The sequence below is a fragment of the Oncorhynchus keta genome, chromosome 28 (genome assembly GCF_023373465.1).
Source record: "Oncorhynchus keta strain PuntledgeMale-10-30-2019 chromosome 28, Oket_V2, whole genome shotgun sequence".
In the NCBI taxonomy this organism is placed as follows: Eukaryota; Metazoa; Chordata; class Actinopteri; order Salmoniformes; family Salmonidae; genus Oncorhynchus; species Oncorhynchus keta.
In genome coordinates, this window is record NC_068448.1 from 44,725,421 (window position 1) to 44,746,170 (window position 20,750).

General features: G+C 42.8%; 2 protein-coding genes across 6 annotated transcripts in view; both read left to right on the forward strand.

Annotated features, from left to right (window-relative positions):
• The window catches only part of LOC118361467 (dnaJ homolog subfamily C member 13-like), a 64,232-nt gene extending 62,717 nt beyond the window's left edge, over nucleotides 1-1,515 (forward strand). For 4 of the 5 annotated variants that reach the window (XM_035741424.2, XM_035741426.2, XM_035741427.2 and 1 more), the window contains one exon: nucleotides 327-1,515. In XM_035741424.2, coding sequence (XP_035597317.1) covers nucleotides 327-424 — 98 coding nt within the window. In that variant the 3' untranslated portion in view covers nucleotides 425-1,515. The remainder of the gene's footprint in view (nucleotides 1-326) is intronic. The other variant, XM_035741428.2, reaches the window with a different exon arrangement.
• A 375-nt stretch (nucleotides 1,516-1,890) lies between these two features.
• LOC118361468 (transmembrane protein 108-like) overlaps nucleotides 1,891-20,750 on the forward strand; it is a 107,486-nt gene continuing 88,626 nt past the window's right edge. Inside the window, exons 1-3 of the mRNA XM_052483162.1 lie at nucleotides 1,891-2,231; nucleotides 2,567-2,876; nucleotides 13,602-13,736. The gene's annotated coding sequence lies outside the window, so the exon portion shown is untranslated. The remainder of the gene's footprint in view (nucleotides 2,232-2,566; nucleotides 2,877-13,601; nucleotides 13,737-20,750) is intronic.

The following is a 20,750-nucleotide window of genomic DNA, read 5'->3' on the forward strand; positions in this document are numbered from 1 at the left end:
TGGCCCTTAATAAAGTCAACAGTGGCCCTTAATAAAGTCAACAGTGGCCCTTAATAAAGTCAACAGTGGCCCTTAATAAAGTCAACAGTGGCAATATGCTTGCTGATGGTTTAAGTAGCAATAGTTCATATACTCGTATGCCATCTCCACTACCACCTCTCACACCGCCAGCCCTGTAACATAACAACCACACAATGTAACATCTTCAACAGATAATCTAGTGTTGACCTCAGTCCTTACCACTCTGCATTCAATTTCAGTGGTCAGCCTTGAGCATTCCTCAGTCTCTCATCCCCTGTCTCTTTTTGTTTGGCTGTCTCCTTCAGGTCCAGGAGTCGCTGGCTACCTTACAGCAGGAACCGGCTCCACAGTGCTGTCCAGCATTCCTCCCCCTGTGGACAATGACATTGGAGACTCAGGCTGAAAGACTTACTGACAGGTGGACTGAGAGAGAAGTGCTCAGCCCTCCAGACTGATCTGCTGCTCCAAGGCTGCAGCTCAGACTGCTCAGCTCCACGAAAGAGGGAGGATGGAGAGGGGCCATCAGACTGTCCCCAAAATGCCCGTCGTCGCCACACCTTCAAAATGTCACGGTCCTTCCCCCGCCCCCTCCAAACAGCACTCAGTCTTCGTAAAACCATCTTAAAGCAAATTATAAAACTTGTCGTCAACCTTCGATTTCTGTTTTTGTGCTCCTTTGTGTCTTCCAATGAGACAACACATAGTTTACTTTTATATGAATATATTTTTTACTCTTAATTTTTGTGGATTTAAAGACAAACAGACTGAAGATCTATGAAAATTTGGACCTGTCTCGCACTCCATTCTCTTCTTCCTTTCCTCCATCATGCCTGGTCTCACTACCCTGCCTGGTCACACACATCCTCACACCCCCCAGTCCTGAAGGAGGGTACTCTATCTGGCCTGGACATGTGATCACTGACTGAAAAAAGATACACTTTAATCTCCACTCACCTGTTTACAGGAGGCATCCAGTCATGCATCGAAAACATTTAATAAATGTATGTTGTTTTGGTGTCGTATGGAAAAGGTTGAAAAAAATAATTGTAAGAAGGAACTCAAAGAATTATGGTGAATTAAGACTGCCCTTTTTGAAGTGGCTATATGTGTGCATTCGTTGTCTGTTTGTCTTACCCTCACCATGATGATCTTGATCCATACTTTGCTCTGCTCACTATCTATTTGAAGGTTGCCCTTTTCTGCAGCTGCTGAGAATCTTTTTCTATGTCATTTTCCTTCTCCAGAATGCAAAAAGCACTTAAATATTTATAGGTAAATAACTGCCTTTACCAACAGAAATGAGCTTCTCTGCGAAGACATTTGGAAAGAAACTGACTTTGATTATACATCTGTGAAAGACTAGTGCAATTGGGAAATGTTTGATGTATTATGACGTATATAAGCTTTCTATATAAACTGTACATAAATAAAAGTTACACTTGTACATAAGATTTTAAGAATAAAAGGGAACCCACAATGTTCTTTCCATCAGAATGTCTGTCTATTGCCAATTAAACTGAAGAGTGAATAACAATATAAAGTACAGTACAATAAGAGAAGTCAAACTTTATACCAGAGTGGAGTATAGCAACAGTACATACATTGACAGAGAAAGCAAACCCTTGTTCCATAAAGGTCCAGAATCTTGGGCTCAAGTACACATACAGCACCAGTCAAAAGTTTTGGACACCTACTCATCAAAGGTTTTTTATTTATTTTTACTAAATTTCTACATTGTAGAGTGATCGTGAAGACAACTATGACATAAGTGGGCAATCGTGTTGGTTTTGAATGTATTTCCATTCCTGCGAGCAGGGGACGCATATTCATATTCACTTTTCTTAGGACCCCCAAAATCTCACTTCCTTCTACATCTTATTACGATTTCCTCGCGCGAATAACAACGAAGCAACAGCTGGCGACTGAACTGTTGCTTTTTCGGAATTGTTGTACACTGTGATCGAGACGGATGACCTGTTTTAATTACGATAATGAGTGTTTGTCCAGGTTTTAGACATTTTGATGCTCATCAACCTCTGAATGACAAGTTCGTAAATTAAGTCTGTCACACTTAATTTGGCCTCTCGCGAGCTCGACGAATTTTACTCCTGTTTGTTAGTGCTAGATAACTAACGCGTGCTAGCTAGCCAGCTAGCTAAGCTATTTATTTGCTGGCTAAAGGAATAAGCTAATGTTGGAGGTCTTATAAGGTAAGAACAGTGGTTAAGCTGATCTGTCCCCCCCCCCCTCTTCCCAGACGTTTTGAGCACAACTATGCACGTTCTCAGAGCAGAACGTGACTGTCAATACTATCATGACTTATCAGTTAACTAGCTAACTACTGTAGTTAAGTATGTTGTAGCGAACGCCATAGTCACTGACAGCAAAATAAGCTAGCTAACGTTAAAAATATGTCAACGTCGTTATATTCTCTGTAGTTAGCTAACGTTAGATATATGTCCTGCACTAAAAAGCCTGCTAGCCATATGACTGTTCCTATATCCATATAGCTAGCAGTTAACGTTACACTTCTGCCACATTGCAGGTTTATCATGTCAAAAGGAGATGGAGAAGACTGCTGTCATGGCCTATGAGGTGAGTTTCAGGAGGCTGAAGAAATTCGTCTTGTCACCAAAAGCACTTACAAAATCACCGCCTGGTACGGCAACTGCTCCGCCCACAACCGTAAAGCTTTCCAGAGGGTAGTGAGGTCTGCACAACACATCACCGGGGCAAACTACCTGCCCTCCAGGACACCTACACCACCCGATGTCACAGGAAGGCCATAAAGATCATCAAGGACAACAACCACCCGAGCCACTGCCTGTTCACCCCGCTATTATCCAGAAGGCGAGGTCAGTACAGGTGCATCAAAGCTGGGACCGAGAGACTGAAAAACAGCTTCTATCTCAAGGCCATCAGACTGTTAAACAGCCACCACTAACATTGAGTGGCTGCTGCCAAAACACTGACTCAACTCCAGCCACTTTAATAATGGGAAATGATGTAAAATATATCACTATCCACTTTTAACAATGCTACCTAATATAATGTTTACGTACCCTACATTATTCATCCCATATGTATACGTATATACTGTACTCTATATCATCTACTGCATCCTTATGTAATACATGTATCACTAGCCACTTTAACTATGCCACTCTGTTTACATACTCATCTCATATGTATATACTGCACTCAATACCATCTACTGTATCTTGCCTATGCCGCTCTGTACTCATTCATATATCTTTATGTACATATTCTTTATCCCCTTACACTTGTGTCTATACGGTTTTGGAATTGTTAGCTAGATTACTTGTTGGTTATTACTGCATTGTTGGAACTAGAAGCACAAGCATTTCGCTACACTCGCACTAACATCTGCTGGTTGTGTATGTGACAAATAAAATTTGATTTGATTTGGAAAAAAAGTGACCCTCCCCTACACCCAAATAATTCAGACATAAAGTGGATAGCAGAGAACATGTCTACCGTTTACCCTCACTTCTTGGGCTGACCAGAGCCTTAGATACAGTTTTAGAAACGGTTCTTTGTCCTGTAAGCATTAGGCTACATGGCAATGCAGGAATTTTGATATTGCACAGGGCTGTGGGCTAGAAGGTTGTGGGTTCGTAGACCACCGTGGGGGGTGGTAGGGTAGCCTAGTGGTTAGAGTGTTGGACTAGTAACCGGAAGGTTGCAAGTTCAAATCCCCGAGCTGACAAGGTACAAATCTGTTGTTTTCTTTAACAAAAAGTAGACCTATGGCATACCCCCTGAATTTGAGTCTTAACAGCCATAGGCTATTTAAGGGGTGCATGGTGGGTGGAGGAATTGCCAGAGAAATGTATGGATATAGCAGCCTATATTTAATCTGTAGACCAGTGGAGACTCCACAGGGGAGGACCATCCTCAGTGAATTTTATAACTTCAATGTTTTTCCATTTTATTTTATTAAACTATACTAAGTCTAGTCACATGTCACCAAATAATTTATTAAAACACACTATTTTGCAAATAAGGTTTACAGTATATATATATATATATATATATGTTGGACTAATGATTACACCCTATCAGCTAGATGCAGGCAAGTTTACAAGGTGGTAATTGACCTCAAATTTCTCTCTCGACCTGTGTGCACCTGAATTGTAAACTTTCATTAATAGGCTAGGTTGAAGAAACCTATCACTGTTACATTTAACTGGGTGAATGGAATATGAATGAGTCATCCAAAATGCTGTAATAGAAATAAGGCCATGCTCAGGAATAAAAAAAAAAATAATCCTCCCTCATCTTAAACAGCGCTGACTGCCACTGCTGTAGACCTACAGCTTATTTCTTAAATAGGAATAACACAGGCCTCTTGTTGTTAGTAAAGTGTAATTAAAATGAAGACTGTTTAAATGAATTATACCTACTTGAATATGCCTAATTTCAGCACCACGAGCTCCCGCTGTTCTTAGTGCCAGTCTGAACATTCAAAACAATGTAACTAATAATGGCATCTTTATGCTTTTCGTTAATGATAAAAATACTCTTTCAAAATGCCAACGTTTACTTAGTTATGGGTCCATAACAAATTACTTTGGGAATAAATATCACTGAATTACTGAAATATCAGAACAAAGTTGTCCAATGAAGGTAAACCATTTGTTGCTTACTGGAAAACACTTTCAAACACACACAGTCACGTTGTAGAGCGCCATTATGGCTATTAGCAGGTAACTGGACAATAGACTTGCCTAGATGGAGGGTAGGGGGAGAATTCTATCGTGAAATGTATTTCTTGGTTAGGTTGGCTGTATCACAACCGGCAGTGATTGGTTTCAGTTTCAGTTTAATCCACCAGAAAAGACAAAACAAATAATGCAACAAAAAGTATTATTATTATGTATCACATCCGACCGTGATTGGGAGTCCCATGGGGCGGCGCACAATTGGCCCAGCGTTTCTCCCTCTAAAAACAGAAATAAATATTTTGGCCTCTACAAATATTATTTTGGCCATTATTCAGATTTCAATCGCTCACTTTTGTTTTTAGAAAATTAAATAACCTCCAAAATATCGTTCTATATTATCAAGTTGATGGCACAGTCATAAGCTGAGTGACTCACTCATTCATGGTTTAGGATCAAAATAAGTACCAACATTCTTTCTGATAGTCTTTAATAAAGAAATGTTTTGGTTATCCTGACCTGGACACCATGTACAGTATTATAATAGCCCATTATACGCTATTAGCAGGACAATATACGCTTACCAACACCTCTCTGTATTTTGATACTTTGTGGATGGGGGCTCCCGCAGTGCAAAATGCTTTGCTACAGATGCAGGTTCGATACCCGTGCCGGCCGCCACGGAGACCCACGAGACGGCTTTTGGTTTTAAATTTAGAAACATCCAATCCGCTATATGTAATTATTGACTGAGAGTCAAGTCATATTTTTCGATATACTGTAGGCGAAATGAGTCTCACTAGTGTTGAGTAATGTGCTGTTAAAAGTGGTGTAGGTGTTATTTATTTAAAGAGCATTTTAAACTTAGAAGCAATAGCATTTGAAGCAATGGCCTACAACTATTTTAGCACCATTTTGCGCTGCTCTGAGACAAGCATGGCGACTGGCCTTGATAAATCAATGAGATTTTTATTTTCACTGAATCTCCGTTTGTGTATTGGTTAGACCACAATTAGGGTGTAGAAGTGTTATTCTCTTAGTGTAACCTTTTTATTTAACTAGGCAAGTCAGTTAAGAGCAAATTCTTATTTACAAGGACAGTCTACTCCTTCCTCCCCGTCTGGGAATTGAACCCCGGTCTCCCGCGTGCCCGCACGACACAGGGATTCTTTAGCTAAATAGCAAAGTACTGTAGCCTACTCCCGACCGTCACATTAAACAGGGCCATATTTTCCGTTCCATCCTAAAGGAGTCTGAGTTTTTTTTTTTTTCTTGGAATAGAAACACCATAATATTAATTAAGCAACTTTTCTTAACTTGTTATGGCTGCAATCCCCTATTGGGATAAGTGTCATCAACAACCACTGAATAGCATAGAGCTACATTCAATAAATATTACTACAAATATTTATATTCATGAAATCACAAGTGCAATATAGGAAAACACATCTTAGCCTTTTGTTAACCTCTTGAAGCTAGGGGGCACTATTTTTGTTTGGAAAAATAACGTTCCCAAAGTAAATGGCCTATTTCTCATGACCAGATGCTAGAATATGCATATAATTGACAGATTAGGATAGAAAACACTCTAAAGTTTCCAAAACTGTAAACATATTGTCTGTGAGTATAACAGAACTGATATTAAAGGGCGAAAGCCTGAGGATAATCCAATCAGGAAGTGCCTCTTATTTTGAAACTTCTGTTTTCCTATGCGTGCCTGTCCTTCATTTAAAGGGATATCAACCAGATTCCTTTTTCTGTGGCTTCCCTAAGGTGTCAACAGTCATTAGACATAGTGTCAGGCTTTTATTTTGAAAAATGAGCGTGAAGGATCACATTGCGAAAGTGGGTAGGTGGGGGCTCTCAGAGTAAGTTGGTGCGCAATTGAGTAATTTTCGTTCCATAAAGATAATTTTTATATCCAAAATACCTCCATTTGTTTGTCGCATTATGTTTAGAAATCCACAGGAAAGAGCGGTCACGACAACGTAGACGAAAATTCCAAATAGTTTCCATAATGTCCACAGAAACATGTCAAACGTTTTTTATAATCAATCCTCAGGTTGTTTTTAAAACATATAACCGATAATATATCAACCGCAAATGTCTTTCACAGTAGGAGAGGGAAAAGCAATGGCTATCCAAACTCTGTTGCACGAGCAAAACTCATGTGACCACTTGACACGATGTTATCGTTCTGGCTCATTTTTCAAAATAAAAGCCTGAAACTATGTCTGAAGACATTAAAGTTCTCTAGTACAGCCACTATTGAAGGCTATCAAATGCTTCTCAAAGATGCCCTCTGGTGGTCAAACTAGCGCTAACTAGCATTAATGGTACCAGTGGTTGGCACTTAAATAAGATACCATAGAATTCTGCAACTTTTAACCTCTTGGAACACAAGGGGCAGTATTTCATTTTTGGATGAAAAAACGTTCCCGTTTTAAACAAGATATTTTGTCACGAAAAGATGCTCGACTATGCATATAATTGACAGCTTTGGAAAGAAAACACTGACGTTTCCAAAACTGCAAAGATATTATATGTGAGTGCCACAGAACTGATGCTACAGGCGAAACCAAGATGAAACTTCAAACAGGAAGTGAGCAAAATGGTTGAGGCTCTGTTTTCCGTTGTCTCCTAATATGGCTGTGAATGCGCCCTGAACGAGCCTACACTTTCTGCCGTTTCCCCAAGGTGTCTGCAGCATTGTGACGTGTTTGTAGGCATAACATTGGAAGATTGGCCATAAGAGACTACATTTACCAGGTTTCCGCCCGGTGTCCTTTGTCGAAATTGGTGCGTAATCTTCAGCTGCAAGCATTCTTCCATGTGATTCAGAGGAGAGAGCAGACTTCCACGAACGATATATCATCGAAGAGATATGTGAAAAACACCTTGAGGATTGATTCTAAACAACGTTTACCATGTTTCAGTCAATTTTATGGAGTTCATTTGGAAAAAAGTTTTGGCGTTTTGATGACTGAATTTGCGTTTTTTTTTTGGTAGCCAAACGTGACGAACAAAACGGAGCGATTTCTCCTACACAAAGAATCTTTCAGGAAAAACCGAACATTTGCTATCTAACTGAGAGTCTCCTCATTGAAAACATCCGAAGTTCTTCAAAGGTAAATGATTTTATTTGAATGCTTTTCTTGTTTTTGTGAAAATGTTGCCTGATGAATGCTACGCTAAATGCTACGCTAGCTATCAATAATCTTACACAAATGCTTGTTTTGCTATGGTTGAAAAGCATATTTTGAAAATCTGAGATGACAGTGTTGTTAACAAAAGGCTAAGCTTGAGAGCTAGCATATTTATTTCATTTCATTTGCGATTTTCATGAATAGTTAACGTTGCGTTATGGTAATGAGCTTGAGGCTGTATTCACGATCCTGGATCCGGGATGGCTAGAATCAAGAGGTTAAAGGACGAACCACTGTATATAGGGCAGCAGCCTCTCGCTCCAATCAGGTCAGTGTGGGACAAGTGGGTGGACCGCCTTCATGTCGGATGTGAACACAAACTTGGAGGAATTGCCAGGCATGTTTAGTGTATTCATCTGCTGAGGTGGGAGCTCTGGCTTGTTTTTTGGTATTGTTCCTACAATCGTCAGCTTTCTCTTGAAGAGCTCCTGTCCCAGCTTGTGTGAAGTAAAAAAGTTAAGTGATTTGTTCTTCTCAGGGGCTCCTCCATCTGGCTTCCCCGTATACACTTGAAAGTTCATCCATATGATGAAGCAGCATCAGATTTTGATTCCATATTTTGCGGGTTTAGACGGTATGTACTGCCTGAAGGGACAGGGGCCCCTAAATGGCATAAGCTGCTCATCAACAGTAACGTTGGGCCCAGGGTTTTAAAACAGGGGAAGGCGGTCCCTCTACTTGTCCCACACTGAACTGATTGCAGCTTGTCTCTCTGCTACTGAGCTGGTCTGGTGACTCGGTTATCGAAGCGGATAATTGTGGAAATAATTTGGTAGCTTTCCAGAGACGTTGTTGCACAGAAGTTTTCTGCCAGTTTCTGCATCCCACAGGGATTCTGTGGATTCCCCATTTGATCTGAAAACACAATCAAGGATAAGAACATCAAAGTATGCATCTAAATGAGTTTGGTCCACTCCTTCCACCTCTCTTCAAAAAACATGCCTTCCCTCCAAATTAGTGCAGTCCAGAATGATTAACTACATGGTGTCTGGGGTGAACAGTTCAAAAGAAGACTATGCTCTGCGCATGAGTACCTGCCATCTGCCTCGACCCTGGTTGCATCCTTATTACATTGGCAGCCATGCGGGGTGGCTCATTCCTTGGGCAAGAAGACCATTCAATTTCACCATTTTTTTTACATCCATATTTCTCATTCTGCAGGCTGCTGATGAGCTGGCTACTGACGGGCTGGCCCTGTGGCTGGCTGCTGACGGGCTGGCTGAGGGTCGATCTCATCCTCTTCTTACAACTCACTAAATTGACAGATACATGTTCCTCATATTCTGAAAATTCTTAATCTTCCAAAGGGGAAGACGCTCCTTCCACACTAGCTTCTCGCTGCAATTTATTTTTCTAAGGCCCTCTGAGCAGAGATTATTTCTGCTATACTGATTGATTGTGGTAAGGAGCCACACATACAAAGCTATTTATTTGTTGTGTCCCTCCCCCAATCTACACCTGGCTGGGGTAGAGTGTGGGGAAATCCAGATCTTTTTTTTTCACACACTACGAAGGGTTATAGAGTGTGAGACAGTTTATTGGTGCTCTTTTCTGTCTCCCTATGTTGAAACCGCAGGCCCAGGGAGGAGGAAGACAGAGTGAAGGCACACAGCAAACCTTTTTGTTTCATTTTTTACTTGTTTTCACCTACACACTTTTCCACACTTTTATTACCCAGTGGACCCAAACACCACATATGTACTATAAATGTGTAGGGGGGTGCACAGTGTGCACTCAATGTATAATGGCGCCAGAGGGGATGGCTGCTGTTTTATGGGCTCTTAACCAACCATGCTATTTTTTATTTTTTTTCTCGCATTGTAACTTATTTTGTATATAATGTTGCTGCTTCCGTCTCTTAGACTGAAAACAGCTTCTGAACATCAGAACAGCGATTACTCACTTTGAATTTTTCTTCAATGAGTCGGACGAGAGGGATTTACTCCAGACACCCGAGCAGGCCCTCATCCCCGTCATTCGCAGGAGAAAGAGACCGAGGTTTCGCGGAAGGAGATCGGGGTGCCTTGTGAGGATCCGGCGACAAGTGGCTAATCTGCAATCCCCTTTGCCATCGGTACTGTTGGCCAACGTACAATCGCTGGATAATAAAGTGGACGAACTGAAAGAACCTGGATATTCTACCAACGGGACATTAAACTGTAATATCTTATGTTTCACAGAGTCCTGGCTGAATGACAACATGAATAACATACAGCTGGCTGGCAGCCTCTGGTAAGACAAAGGGTACATTTGTAAACAACAACTGGTGCACGGTATCTAAGGAAGTCACTGTGGGGACGATGTCATCGATGCACTTATTGATGAAGCCAGCACCTCAAGGAGTACACCGCATCAGTCGCTGGCTTCATCAATAAGTGCATCGATGACATCGTCCCCACAGTGACTGTACGTGCATACCCCAATCAGAAGCCATGGATTACAGGCAACATCCGCACTGAGCTAAAGGATAGTGCTGCCGCTTTCAAGGAGCGGGACTCTAACTCGGAAGATTGTAAGAAATCCTGCTATGCCCTCCAACGAACCATCAAACAGGCAAAGTGTCAATACAAGACTAAGATCGAATCGTACTACACTGGCTCTGACGCTCGTCAGATGTGGCTTGCAAACTATTACAGACAACAACGGGACGCACAGCCGAGAGCTTCCCAGTGACACAAGCCTACCAGACAAGCTAAATTACTTCTATGCTCGCTTCGAGGCATCACTGAAACATTCATGAGAGCATCACCTGTTCTGGATGACTGTGTGATCACGCTCTCCACAGCCGATCTGAGTAAGACCTTTAAACAGGTCAACATTCACAAGGCTGCAGGGCCAGACGGATTACCAGGACGTGTTGTCCGAGCATGTGCTGATCAAATGGCAAGTGTATTCACTGACGTTTTCAACCTCTCCCTGACTGAGTCTGTAATACCAACATGTTTCAAGCAGACCACCATAGTCCCTGTGCTTAAGAAGACTAAGGTAACCTGCCTAAATGACTACCGACCCGTAGCACTCACGTCTGTAGCCATGAAGTGCTTTGAAAGACTGGTCATGGCTCACAACACCATTATCCCAGAAACCCTAGACCCACTCCAATTTGCATACCGCACAACAGATCCACAGATGATGCAATCTCTATTGCACTCCACACTGCCCTTTCACATCTGGACAAAAGGTACACCTATGTGAGAGTGCGTTTCATTGACTACAGCTTTTAACACTATAGTGCTCTCAAATCACTAAGCTGAGGTCCCTGGGACTAAACACCTCCCTCTACAACTGGATCCTGGACTTCCTGATGGGCCACCCCCAAGTGGTAAGGGTAGGTAACAACACATTCACCACGCTGATCCTCAACACGGGGGCCCCTCAGAGGTGCGTGCTCAGTCCCCTCCTGTACTCCCTGTTCACTCATGACTGCACGGCCAGGCACGACTCCAACACCATCATTAAGTCTGCCGGTTACACAACCGTGGTAGGCCTGATCACTGACAACAATGAGACATTCTATAGGGAGGTCAGAGACCTGACCGTGTGTTGCAAGGACAACAACCTCTCCCTCAACGTGTTCAAGACAAAGGAGATGATTGTGGATCCTTAAAAGGTTCCTTGGCATCCACATCACCAACAAACTGGTCCAAGCACACCAAGATCGTTGTGAAGAAGGCACGACAAAATCTATTCCCCCTCAGGAGACTGAAAAGATTTGGTATTGGTCCTCAGATCCTCAAAAGGTTCTACAGCTGCACCATCGAGAGCATCCTGATGGGTTGCATCACTGCCTGGTATGGCAACTGCTTGGCCTCCGACCGCAAGGAACTACAGAGGATAGTGGGTACGGCCCAGTACATCACTGGGGCCTAGCTTCCTGCCATTCAGGACCTCTATACGAGGCGGTGGAAGGAAGACCTTAAAAAAACTATTTGCATTGCCTCCCCCCACACTCATTTACACTGTTTGCTACTCTGTTATTATCAATGCATAGTCACTTTAATGACTTCCTGCATATACATATTACCTCGACTACCCGGAGCCCCCGCACATTGACTCTGTACCGGTACCCCCTGTACAGTATATAGCCTCGCTATTGTTATTTTACTGCTGCTCTCTAATTATGTGTTACTTTTATTTCTTGTATGTGTTTTTCTTAACTGCATTGTTGGTTAAGGGCTTGTAAAGTAAGCATGTCACTAATGTCTACTACACCTGTTGTATTCAGTGCATGTGACAAATCACATTTTATTTGAAAATGGGTTCTTTTACATCTTCACAGAAATTGAGGCCAATGAGTCTCAGGTTGAAATAATTATTAATTGTGTAATTTTTCTTTTAGTAAACATTGAAAATGGGTTCCTCAGACCCGAAAACCACACAAGATTTAAGACCAGTCAGTCTGGAAAATGTCAAGATCCTTGAAAGTTTCTTCAAGTTCAATCGCAATAACCGTCAAGCGCTATGATGAAACTGGCAATCATTTGGACCGCCACAGGATAGGAAGACCCAGAGTTACCTCTGCTGCAGAGGATGCGTTCATTAGTTACCAGCCTTATATTACCTTTATTTAACTAGGCAAGTCAGTTAAGAACAAATTCTTATTTTCAATGACGGCCTAGGAACAAATTTGAGATTTTTGGTTCCAACCGCCGTTTCTTTGTGAGAGGCAGTAGGTGAACGGATTATCTCCGCATGTGTGGTTCCCACCATGAAGAATGGAGGAGGGGGTGTGATTGTGTGGGGTGCTTTGCTGGTGACACTGATTTATTTAGATTTCATGGCACACTTAACCAGCATGAATACCACAGCATTCTGCAGCGATACGCCATCCCATCTGGTTTGCGCTTAGTCCCACTATCATTTGTTTTTCGACATGACAATGACCCAAAACACACCTCCAGGCTGTGTAAGGGCTATTTGACCAAGAAGGAGAGTGATTGAGTGCTGCATCAGATGACCTGGCCTCCACAATCACCTGACCACAACCCAATTGAGATGGTTTGGGATGAGTTGGAGCGCAGAGTGAAGGAAGAGCAGCCATATGTCGAAACTCCTTCAAGACTGTTGGAAAAGCATTCCTAATGAAGCTGGTTGAGAGAATGTTGAGCGTGCAAAGGGTATCTACTGAGAAAAATCTAAAATATATTTGGATTTAACACTTTTTTGGGGTTGCTAAATTATTCCATTGTTATTTCATAGTTTTGATGTCTTGACTATTATTCTACAATGTAGAAAATAGTAAAAGAAAAAACATTGAATGAGTGGGTGTCCAAACTTTTGACTGGTACAGTATATATTTGCTTCAGCTCGACTAAAAACAATCTCAGGCTACCAACAGCCTACCTACCAAACAATCAACCAGTGGAATAATTGGGGTCAGCCCTGGTATGGATTATTGATTGAGACCACACTAAGTAGCTTATAGGCGAACTTGATATTGAGCTTAGTGGAGAATCGGAGATGAGGGACGGATTCAGGCACACATCGATTATATAGCCTGATTAGCAACTCATTCTATAACACTGAAAATGTCATTGAAATGTCATCGATTACAAATGACATGACCTTCCCCTGGACGGGATTTAAAAAAATACTAAACCCTCCCCTTGCCTGAAATTGAAAAAGCATTATGTACATTTCGATCCATCCCTTATTGAAATGCATTATCTTTCTCTTCACTATGAAACAGGCCATCATGGAGCTCCAGTCAGAGAAGCACTTGAAGACCATTGATGAGGAGGCGGCGTTACAGCTGGACCACAATGACAAGTCTCTGTTCGTCTTCAGTAACTTCTCCACCCCAGCCTTCCACCACTGTAAAAAGGTCTGTCTCAAGATGCACACATTCCCAAACCTGGCTTCTACTTAATCCTTATAAGTCACAACATGTTAACAGTACTGTCAGCATTCGGCAATAAAGTGTACTGAAAACTGGGTCTTCCTGTATTGAACATAGATCATCCCGCCTTCAATTTTATCGATTTATTTACTTAAAAAAATACCTAAAGTTGTATTAAAAAAGTAGTTTGAAATGTTTTGGCAAAGTTTACAGGTAACATTTGAGATATTTTGTAGTCACGTTGCGCAAGTTGGGACCAGTGGTTTTCTGGATCAAACGCACCAAATAAATGGACATTTTGGATATATATGGATGGAATTAATCGAACAAAAGGACCATTTGTGATGTTTATGGGACATATTGGAGTGCCAACAGAAGAAGCTCGTCAAAGGTAAGGCATGATTTTTATGTCTGCTTGTCGCGCCTAAAGGGTTGAAATATGTTCTCTTTTGTTTATGAAAGTGCTATCCACAGATAATAGCATCGTTTGCTTTCGCCAAAAAGCCTTTTTGAAATCTGACATGTTGGCTGGATTCACAACACATGTAGCTTTAATTTGGTATCTTACATGTGTGATTTCATGAAAGTTTGATTTTTATAGGAATTTATTTGAATTTGGTGCTCTGCATTTTCTCTGGCTTTTGGCCAAGTGGGACGCTACCGTCCCACATATCCCAGAGAGGTTAACAACGTTTACTTCACCGTATCTCCACGGTACATAGTTGCCATTACTCTCAGGACCGGTCCAACAGAGCACCGTAATAACAAGTATAGGAATACTTTAAACATGAACTTAACAATCTCCCACTTTTCTTTTTAGACAATAAAGCATCAACAAATAGTTAAATATCCAAGTGTTATTCAAGTCCCCATTACAAATGGGTCATGTTACAATGGCATCATTACTGATAGCCTTTAGGAGCACAAGTGCAAATGTTTTTTTGTCCGTCAGCTTGCGGTTCTTTTGTGGCCGACCACAGAATCCGCTGGAGCCTGAATAAGTTCCTTGATGCTGCTAACCTCAAGACGAAGTCTTTTCTCTGTGACAGTCTTGGTTGACTTGACAGCATCAACTAGGGAGTAGTTGTCAGTGACACATTACAGGTACAATGTGCTGTTTTGCCTCAACAGTGGTAAGCTCTGAGAACACGGTTACCAGAAATATGAAGTCATCAACATGACAGGCAAGTACTCCAGTCACATTGCAGTCTTGATCAAGCCAATAGAAGGCGTCAGGATCCACTTGTGACATTTTGCCACCTGTACTCAGCATTGTTGCCTAACCACTAGGCAGGGTAGCCTAGTGGTTAGAGTGTTGGACTAGTAACCGGAAGGTTGCAAGTTCAAACCCCCGAGCTGACAAGGTACAAATCTGTCGTTCTGCCCCTGAACAGGCAGTTAACCCACTGTTCCTAGGCCGTCATTGAAAATAAGAATTTGTTCTTAACTGACTTGCCTAGTTAAATAAAGGTAAAATAAATAAAAACTTTGTTGTACCAGAGAGTGATGCAGTTGTGAGGCCATACACACACTTTCTTAGTTTCTACAGTGTTCCTTAGCTTCAGGCGGAGGTTGAATGTGAATGTCCCTTGACAGCTCTGTAACCTGCAGAAATGCAGATTTGATGTCCCATTGAATGAAGTGAAAAAGATTCTGGCAGATCACTGTCGGCAGCAATCTGAGTGACTCTGACGTGCATGTCGGTGAATCTTTTGGGAGTTCTTTAGTAGCCAGCTCCTCTTAACCACTAGACGTGCTTTTGGCACTATTCAGGTTAAGGATTGTTTTCTTAGGGCTATGGCCCCTTTTTTCTCAACTTCCTGCCTGAATGACGTGCCCAAAGTTTACTGCCTGTAGCTCTGGCCCTGAAGCCAGGATATGCATATAATTGGTACCATTGGAAAGAAAACACTTTGAAGTTTAATGTTAAAATAATGTACAAGAATATTTTTTTATTTTTTTTATTTCACCTTTATTTAACCAGGTAGGCAAGTTGAGAACAAGTTCTCATTTACAATTGCGACCTGGCCAAGATAAAGCAAAGCAGTTCGACAGATACAACGAGCTACACATGGAGTAAAACAAACATACAGTCAATAATACAGTATAAACAGTATAATACAATGTGAGCAAATTAGGTGAGAAGGGAGGTAAAGGAAAAAAAGGCCATGGTGGCAAAGTAAATACAATATAGCAAGTAAAACACTGGAATGGTAGTTTTGCAATGGAAGAATGTGCAAAGTAGAAATAAAAATAATGGAACAAAATAAATAAATTAATTAAATACAGTTGGGAAAGAGGTAGTTGTTTGGGCTAAATTATAGGTGGGCTATGTACAGGTGCAGTAATCTGTGAGCTGCTCTGACAGTTGGTGCTTAAAGCTAGTGAAGGAGATAAGTGTTTCCAGTTTCAGAGATTTTTGTAGTTCGTTCCAGTCATTGGCAGCAGAGAACTGGAAGGAGAGGCGGCCAAATAAATAATTGGTTTTGGGGGTGACCAGAGAGATATACCTGCTGGAGCGTTTGCTACAGGTGGGAGATGCTATGGTGACCAGCGAGCTGAGATAAGGGGGGACTTTACCTAGCAGGGTCTTGTAGATGACATGGAGCCAGTGGGTTTGGCGACGAGTATGAAGCGAGGGCCAGCTAACGAAAGCGTACAGGTCGCAATGGTGGGTAGTATATGGGGCTTTGGTGACAAAACAGATTGCACTGTGATAGACTGCATCAAATTTGTTGAGTAGGGTATTGGAGGCTATTTTGTAAATGACATCGCCAAAGTTGAGGATTGGTAGGATGGTCAGTTTTACAAGGGTATGTTTGGCAGCATGAGTGAAGGATGCTTTGTTGCGAAATAGGAAGCCAATTCTAGATTTAACTTTGGATTGGAGATGTTTGATATGGGTCTGGAAGGAGAGTTTACAGTCTAACCAGACACCTAAGTATTTGTAGTTGTCCACGTATTCTAAGTCAGAGCCGTCCAGAGTAGTGATGTTGGACAGGCGGGTAGGTGCAGGTAGCGATCGGTTGAAGAGCATGTATTTAGTTTTACTTGTATTTAAGAGCAATTGGAGGCCACGGAAGGAGAGTTGTATGGCATTGAAGCTTGCCTGGAGGGTTGTTAACACAGTGTCCAAAGAAGGGCCGGAAGTATACAGAATGTTGTCGTCTGCGTAGAGGTGGATCAGAGACTCACCAGCAGCAAGAGCGACCTCATTGATGTATACAGAGAAGAGAGTCGGTCCAAAAATTGAACCCTGTGGCACCCCCATAGAGACTGCCAGAGGCCCGGACAGCAGACCCTCCGATTTGACACACTGAACTCTATCAGAGAAGTAGTTGGTGAACCAGGCGAGGCAATCATTTGAGAAACCAAGGCTGTCGAGTCTGCCGATGAGGATGTGGTGATTGACAGAGTCGAAAGCCTTGGCCAGATCAATGAATACGGCTGCACAGTTTCTTATCGATGGCGGTTAAGATATCGTTTAGGACCTTGAGCGTGGCTGAGGTGCACCCATGACCAGCTCTGAAACCAGATTGCATAGCAGAGAAGGTATGGTGAGATTCAAAATGGTCGGTAATCTGTTTGTTGACTTGGCTTTCGAAGACCTTAGAAAGGCATGGTAGGATAGATATAGGTCTGTAGCAGTTTGGGTCAAGAGTGTGTCCCCCCTTTGAAGAGGGGGATTACCGCAGCTGCTTTCCAATCTTTGGGAATCTCAGACGACACGAAAGAGAGGTTGAACAGGCTAGTAATAGGGGTGGCAACAATTTCGGCAGATAATTTTAGAAAGAAAGGGTCCAGATTGTCTAGCCCGGCTGATTTGTAGGGGTCCAGATTTTGCAGCTCTTTCAGAACACCAGCTGAACGGATTTGGGAGAAGGAGAAATGGGGAAGGCTTGGGCGAGTTGCTGTTGGGGGTGCAGTGCTGTTGACCGGGGTAGGAGTAGCCAGGTGGAAAGCATGGCCAGCCGTAGAAAAATGCTTATTGAAATTCTCAATTATGGTGGATTTATCAGTGGTGACAGTGTTTCCTATCTTCAGTGCAGTGGGCAGCTGGGAGGAGGTGTTCTTATTCTCCACGGACTTTACAGTGTCCCAGAACGTTTTTGATTTAGTGTTGCAGGAAGCAAATTTCTGCTTGAAAAAGCTAGCCTTGGCTTTTCTAACTGCCTGTGTGTATAATGGTTTCTAGCTTCCCTGAACAGCTGCATATCACGGGGGCTGTTCGATGCTAATGCAGAACGCCATAGGATGTTTTTGTGTTGCTTAAGGGCAGTCAGGTCTGGGGAGAACCAAGGGCTATATCTGTTCCTGGTTCTAAATTTCTTGAATGGGGCATGTTTATTTAAGATGGTTAGGAAGGCATTTTAAAAAAATATCCAGGCATCCTCTACTGACGGGATGAGATCAATATCCTTCCAGGATACCCCGGCCAGGTCGATTAGAAAGGGCTGCTCGCTGAAGTGTTTCAGGGAGCGTTTTACAGTGATGAGTGGAGATCGTTTGACCGCTGACCCATTACGGATGCAGGCAATGAGGCAGTGATCGCTGAGATCTTGGTTGAAGACAGCAGAGGTGTATTTAGAGGGCAAGTTCGTTAGGATGATATCTATGAGGGTGCCCGTGTTTAAGGCTTTGGGGAGGTACCTGGTAGGTTCATTGATAATTTGTGTGAGATTGAGGGCATCAAGTTTAGATTGTAGGATGGCTGGCGTGTTAAGCATGTTCCAGTTTAGGTCGCCTAGCAGCACGAGCTCTGAAGATAGATGGGGGGTAATCAGTTCACATATGGTGTCCAGAGCACAGCTGGGGGCAGAGGGTGGTCTATAGCAGGCGGCAACGGTGAGAGACTTGTTTTTAGAGAGGTGGATTTTTAAAAGTAGAAGTTCAAATTGTTTGGTTACAGACCTGGATAGTAGGACAGAACTCTGCAGGCTATCTTTGCAGTAGATTGCAACACCGCCCCCTTTGGCAGTTCTATCTTGTCTGAAAATGTTGTAGTTTGGAATTAAAATTTCAGAATGGTGGTCTTTGGTGGTCTTCCTAAGCCAGGATTCAGACACATCTAGAACATCCGGGTTGGCAGAGTGTGCTAAAGCAGTGAATAGAACAAACTTAGGGAGGAGGCTTCTAATGTTAACATGCATGAAACCAAGGCTATTACGGTTACAGAAGTCGTCAAAAGAGAGCGCCTGGGGAATAGGAGTGGAGCTAGGCACTGCAGGGCCTGGATTCACCTCTACATCGCCAGAGGAACATAGGAGGAGTAGAATAAGGGTGCGGCTAAAAGCAATAAGAATTGGTCGTCTAGAACGTCTGGAACAGAGAGTAAAAGGAGGTTTCTGGTGGCGATAAAATAGCATCAAGGTATAATGTACAGACAAATGTATGGTAGGATGTGAATACAGTGGAGGTAAACCTAGGTATTGAGTGATGAAGAGAGAGATATTGTCTCTCAAAATCAAATCAAATCAAAATCAAATTTTATTTGTCACATACACATGGTTAGCAGATGTTAAATGCGAGTGTAGCGAAATGCTTGTGCTTCTAGTTCCGACAATGCAGTGATAACCAACAAGTAATCTAACTAACAATTCCAAAACTACTGTCTTATACACAGTGTAAGGGGATAAGGAATATGTACATAAGGATATATGAATGAGTGATGGTACAGAGCAGCATACAGTAGATGGTATCGAGTACAGTATATACATATGAGATGAGTGTGTAGACAAAGTAAACAAAGTGGCATAGTTAAAGTGGCTAGTGATACATGTGTTACATAAGGATGCAGTCGATGATGTAGAGTACAGTATATACATATGCATATGAGATGAATAATGTAGGGTAAGTAACATTATATAAGGTAGCATTGTTTAAAGTGGCTAGTGATATATTTACATAATTCCCATCAATTCCCATTATTAAAATGGCTGGAGTTGGGTCAGTGTCATTGACAGTGTGTTGGCAGCAGCCACTCACTGTTAGTGGTGGCTGTTTAACAGTCTGATGGCCTTGAGATAGAAGCTGTTTTTCAGTCTCTCGGTCCCAGCTTTGATGCACCTGTACTGACCTCGCCTTCTGGATGATAGCGGGGTGAACAGGCAGTGGTTCGGGTGGTTGATGTCCTTGATGATCTTTATGGCCTTCCTGTAACAACGGGTGGTGTAGGTGTCCTGGAGGGCAGGTAGTTTGCCCCGGTGATGCGTTGTGCAGTCCTCACTACCCTCTGGAGAGCGTTACGGTTGAGGGCGGAGCAGTTGCCGTACCAGGCGGTGATACAGCCCGCCAGGATGCTCTCGATTGTGCATCTGTAGAAGTTTGTGAGTGCTTTTGGTGACAAGCCGAATTTCTTCAGCCTCCTGAGGTTGAATAGGCGCTGCTGCGCCTTCTTCACGACGCTGTCAGTGTGAGTGGACCAATTCAGTTTGTCTGTGATGTGTATGCCGAGGAACTTAAAACTAGCTACCCTCTCCACTACTGTTCCATCGATGTGGATAGGGGGTGTTCCCTCTGCTGTTTCCTGAAGTCCACAATCATCTCCTTAGTTTTGTTGACGTTGAGTGTGAGGTTATTTTCCTGACACCACACTCCGAGGGCCCTCACCTCCTCCCTGTAGGCCGTCTCGTCGTTGTTGGTAATCAAGCCTACCACTGTTGTGTCGTCCGCAAACTTGATGATTGAGTTGGAGGCGTGCGTGGCCACGCAGTCGTGGGTGAACAGGGAGTACAGGAGAGGGCTCAGAACGCACCCTTGTGGGGCCCCGTGTTGAGGATCAGCGGGGAGGAGATGTTGTTGCCTACCCTCACCACCTGGGGGCGGCCCGTCAGGAAGTCCAGTACCCAGTTGCACAGGGCGGGGTCGAGACCCAGGGTCTCGAGCTTGATGACGAGCTTGGAGGGTACTATGGTGTTGAATGCCGAGCTGTAGTCGATGAACAGCATTCTCACATAGGTATTCCTCTTGTCCAGGTGGGTTAGGGCAGTGTGCAGTGTG